The sequence below is a fragment of the Ictalurus punctatus genome, chromosome 14 (assembly GCF_001660625.3).
Source record: "Ictalurus punctatus breed USDA103 chromosome 14, Coco_2.0, whole genome shotgun sequence".
Taxonomy (NCBI): Eukaryota; Metazoa; Chordata; class Actinopteri; order Siluriformes; family Ictaluridae; genus Ictalurus; species Ictalurus punctatus.
Window position 1 is genome coordinate 23,989,421 of NC_030429.2, and position 5,665 is coordinate 23,995,085.

General features: G+C 41.7%; 1 protein-coding gene across 2 annotated transcripts in view; it reads right to left on the reverse strand.

Moving 5' to 3' along the window:
- Positions 1–2,728: 2,728 nt before the first annotated feature.
- Positions 2,729–5,665, reverse strand: part of lingo4a (leucine rich repeat and Ig domain containing 4a) — an 8,472-nt gene continuing 5,535 nt past the window's right edge. For both annotated transcript variants that reach the window (XM_017484890.3, XM_053685946.1), the window contains exon 2: positions 2,729–5,554. In XM_017484890.3, the coding sequence (XP_017340379.1) occupies positions 3,698–5,542 (1,845 nt within the window). In that variant the 5' untranslated portion in view covers positions 5,543–5,554 and the 3' untranslated portion in view covers positions 2,729–3,697. The remainder of the gene's footprint in view (positions 5,555–5,665) is intronic.

Sequence of the window (5,665 nt, forward strand, 5' to 3'; positions counted from 1 at the left end):
GAGAACGCCTCATGGGTCTCAAGTTAGAGGTGACACCACCTCATATGTCTTAAGCTGGATCTCAGGTGCCGAGGTCGCTATGTTGACCTCTGGCTGGAGCTCGGCAGGTGCTCACTTGTGAATCCGTTTGTGAGTATGCCAGCTGCTCTTGAAGCATACCTGAGAGCAGCAATATGATCCCTGGATCACACATTTCCTGAATGTGGGACACTGTAGCTGCTCCTCTTTGCAGCAGCCTTCAATCTTGCAGGTCAGTGTCACCTCCAACACTGCCCTGTCGACCGGAGCCTGAAGCTGAGCTGTGGAGGCTGCCCTGTTGATCCACTCGTAATAAGTGTGGAATGGCAGGTCAGTCTTGTTCGTCACACTGACTCCCCGCAACAGACCTCATCCAGGTCCTTGCTCTGCCCTGGATGCCCAAACTCCTCCAAGAATAGTTCCGCAAACTGAGTTACAGTATGGAGGGCACTGGACCCTGTACTGGCCAAATGCTCCGCCCAGTCACGGGATGGGCCATAAAACCGGGACACCATGAACCCAAGTCACTGTCTCTTGTCTGGTTTGGGGTGCGCTAGGCTAGAGAAGTACATTTTGCTGTGGAACAAGAACTGCCTTGGGTAGTCACACAATCCACAATTCTCCTCCGGGAGGTTTATGGCAGTCCACTGGGGAAACTGGACTAACATGAAAGGTGGCCAGACATCCCCATGTACACTGCCATGATGCTCTCCTCGCTTTCCTGCTGCATCCCAATTTAGGTGCAGTATTCTGTAATGTTCCGGGATGTAAGGAAGGTCGAGGAATGCAGATAAAGACGTTTATTAAAGAGAGAGGCAGGCAGACAATTCCAAAGAGTAATCAAAGCAGGGTCTACTAACATCCCAAATGGTCAGGCGATCGGCAAACGAGCATAAACAGGGCTAGGCTGGAATCAACATGAGCAACAAGAAACAAGGTCATTAACGTGAAATGAGAAACAACCGCTTAGTAGAGAGGGGAACTCAATACTGTGCAATTTGCACAGAGACACGAGGGGTTTAAATGACTAACGTAATAATGGGTAAACACTGACAGCTGGAAACAATATTGACACACCTTCGGAAAACAACTAATGACTAAACAGGGGCGGAGACAGAACATAATCATAACAAACGCACATGTCCACAGTAAACAAAGTCACAGTCATTAAAAACCGAAAAGCATGCGTTCGCTGAGCGCTCGTGCACCTGCTCGTGCACGCGCATGCACTTCGGCTTTCCGAGCACACTGCAAACTGCAGCGCTGTCTCAAGGGGAAATCGTGACAGACTGTCTTAAAGGTTAGGAAAGAAATGTGCTGTTATATAAAGAATAAGACAGTTGTATACCACATACACTATTTAGACAAACCTTTGTATACACCTGTCCAATCACACCTATATGAGATGTAGGTTGAATGTCATATTACAGATTTTGTCCATTCTTTGCTGTTATAATAACCTCTACTCTTCTGGAGAGGATTTCCACTAGATTTTGGAGCGTGGCTGTGGGGATTTGCATTTATTCAGCCACAAGGGCATACAGTAACTGAGGTCAGGCACTGAGGTTGTACAAGAAAGCCTGGTGGACAGTCTTTATGGTCTTTATGGTCAACATCCTTTTGGCTATATATATATTTATGTACATAAAATGTAATCTCTGAAATATAGCTGCAAGCAGCAATTGCGGATTCTGCCTCAATATTGCAGACCATTTCAAAACTGACATGGTAGAGAAATGTATACCACAGATGCAAGATTTCAACGCATTTGGATCAGTGGCAGATTTTAAGTTCATTTTTTGTAGTTTTCTACAAATTATCATTGTACAGAAAAATCAGGAGTCAATAAGAATTTTGGAGAATTACTTCGTGCTGATACAACGCTACTTTAACATTATTTTGAATTAATTCCTGCTGCCATAACATTAATTTGATTTATTCTGTGCCGCTATCTCAAGCTAAGACAGACACCGCCATCTAGTGGACGGTAAATATATTGTTAGACATAATATAACAGATATTATCAAAGATAATATTCCTTTTTAAAATCATTATTTTTGGAGATATGAGGTTGCCATGTCACATGGTAACATACTGTAGTGTCATCTTTGTGTGTCACTATAGTCACTAAGTCTATAGGCGATTGTTCCAGTGATTTATGGACACGATAAATACGTGCAACAGTTGTCAATTCACCAATATGTAAATAATTCGGCCAATGTTTATTTGATTCCTTATTGCTTATCAGCCTATTGAAAGACATGTATCCCACACATATGTACCAAAGATCAAATCAATCAGACCTATGGTTCATGAGGAGAACATTTTTGTAGTTATGGACAATTTTCAATGGTGGGGAAAATCTATCATGGCGGGCATTATGGGTCCCAATGACTTTTTTGTTCCCCTTGAGAAATAATTGCTGAAAAATAATTTTCAGACATTATGGACTTATGGGGTGGAGGGAAAAATCACGTAGTCTTTGGGCATAGTCTGTAGCGCCACCTTTCTTTACATAATATTAAAATAAACATTGGAACAAAACTTATTACAAATTCCATTTTTAGCTTAAAATCAACAGAATATAATCTATAAAATAACAATAAATGTAGATATGTATATGAGTCATAAATACTAGATCAATACTGTTAATAAAAATAAAATATGCATATTAAAATTTAAAGAAAAACAAAACTACAAAATGATTGATTAAAATTGCTCATACAGGATGCTTGAAAAAAATTATTGTAGCAGGGAGATCTTTAACTTTAGAGTGCAAAAACAAAATGCAGCTTTTTTGTTTATTAACTTGAATAGCACACTGTCTATGAAAGTCGTTTTTCATGCAGTTTCCAGTGCTGGACAGACAACTTACGACCATAACATAATCATAGCGTTCTATCATCTGCGTAGCTACATTATTCTGGAGCTACATTTTATTTATTTTGTTTAACATACAGTATATTAAATGCATGTAATAATACAATCTGGTGCCTTCCATATTGTAGCAGTAGATATAAGCAATTCATAAACAAAAGGGGGAAATAATCCTAGAATTTACTATAATACCATACATGCATGTTTGTATATTCATACTTATTCAGCTACTTTGTTATACCACACTTCATTATAAATAAATCTAATATTTCCTCACACCCTCTCATGCTGTGTATAATATAGAATGACATCAACAGCTTGGACTTACGAAGTTATGATATAGATAGTCCATATTGAATAATCACATATGTTCAGGCATGCGTTGAAAAGCAGTTCATGAATTGTCTAATTTTACCCATAATACACTCTGCTTTCTGTGATTAATCTTTTTTTCTTGCATTGCTGTCATTTTCAGAACATTAAACACTAACAAAGCCACATGCATTTCAGAACAGCTTAGTACAATTGTAGAATAACTTTATGCATTTGATATTTTTTTGCTCATGCTTCCTTGGAAATCCGCATCATTACTATAGTTATCATAAGTCCATGCACCTCACCAAACCCTCACACATATGGGCCATCACCTGACAGCATTAGCGAATACATTTTCCAGTGAACCTTTGAGTATACTAACTTTTTTTTTACAATCAATACTGGTCCAGAACAACATCTGAAGACCATATAAAGTTTTTTTCATCTCCTACACACTTCATCAGCCTTTTTGTTCTAGCTTCAGGCATCAGATGAGCTTCATGTTAAACCTGCCAGTCTCCATTCTGGTCCGTCCTCCCCCAGATCCTGCTCCTGTACTGTGAGGTACAAAGTCAATTGTGGCTGTGTGTTTGATTTGCCCTTTGCTCTGACTCCAGAAGAACATGAATATAAAGCAAGCAGCCACAGAGCTCAGGAATGACAGGAAGCCCATTGTTACTGCAACCAGCAGTGTCTTCAAGTCAAATGGAAATGGATGAGAATTGTATGAACCATTTACTGGTGGATGGGCAGATGTAAAACTCCACCCATCAAGAAAGAAGTGGGCAGAGTGGTTATGAGATGGGGACGTGACAAAACTTCTCACCCACAGACTGACAGAAATACTGTCATTCCCTGCCACATTGGATGCAAAGCAGTAGTAGATGCCACTGTCTTGTACTTGTACATAACGCACCTCAAGGGTTCCATTGGACAGCACACGGATCCGACCTGTGGTGGGCAGAACCGCCCGCTGAGGACTAACCCAGATAACAGAGGGGGAAGGGTCTCCATCCACTTGGCAAAGGAACAGGACTGTTTGGCCCTCGTCCACATGCACCTCCTGTGGCTTGTGGTTTAGAATACGTGCCGGTCTACAAATAAACAACACTGGAAGCTCAGAATCAGTGAACTCTTGGAATGTTCTACCATGCACCTGTACAGGTGATGAACAGCTGGGTGGCTGCTCATTAACCTTTATATGCATATGACGTTGCAGAACCCAAAATAGTCTGCAGTCACAAGCAAGTGGGTTCCCATCCAGCCGAAGTACCTGAAGTGTCCCTGTTGATTGAAACACAGTCTCTTCTAGTGTTGACAGTTGATTTAAAGATACATTGAATAGCTGAACATGAACAAGGCCACTGAAAGCACCTGGTTCTACCCTCTGCAAATTCCCACCAACCAAATGGAACTCTTGCAGCCGTAGAAGGTCTCTGAGCAGATGTGGCTGGATGGAGGCAATAGGGTTATAGGACAGGTCCAAGTAGATCAGATAGACCAGATGGCGCAAAGAATCATATGGCACAGAGCTCATGTTGCAGTAGCTGAGTGTCAGAGAGGTGAGGTTAAGTCCAGTCAAGCTATTAGGTAAAAGTGTATCCAGCCTGTGCCAGTGGGACACTGTCAGCTCCCTGAGCTGAGTCAGATGCCTAAATGAATTGTTGGGTAGCACTGTGAGACCAGTGTGACAGAAACGCAGCCGCACCAGCCTGGGAAGCTGTGACAGTGCCTCGATTGGGAATGAGGTAAGGTTATAGCCATCCAGGTTAAGTTCCTGAAGATATAGTAGGCCACTGAAGGCACGGTTTGAGATGAATACAAGATCATTGTCATTCACTTCCAACTTCTGTAGTGATGGCATCTCATAAAACATGTCATTGAGAAAGACAAGGATTTCATTCTTGCTAATGTCCAGCAGACGGAGACGCTGAAGACCAGAGAACACTCCAACCAAAATGATCTTAAGACGATTTTGGGAAATCCTCAGAATGAGAAGGTTTTGCAGGCCAGAGAATGCTTGCACTTCAATCACTGTCAGCATGTTTTCACTCAAATCCAGTTCCTGAAGCTGTTTCAGGTCAGAGAACTGATGTTTTCCAAGTGTCTTCAGGAGATTATTGGCCAGACTGAGGCTTTGTGTGTTTTTATGGATACCTTCCGGTACAGAATTTAAGTGACATGAGGAGCAGTTGACCTTGAGAGGCTCATGTAAGCACTCACAATTGTGAGGGCATGGCCAAGGTGGGGTTCCTTCTACCGATACTCCTACTATGCACAGTTGTGCCACCCACCAATACACCTTCCACCAATCAGCAGCTTCCCCAAACATCTGGAGTTCCACCTACAACAACAGAGGAGAGTGGAAAGTGATTATTGTGGGGAACTTGTTTTTCTAAAATTATCACAATTGCCACAATTTATTCTGTACTGTCCTTCAATTGTTCTACAATTG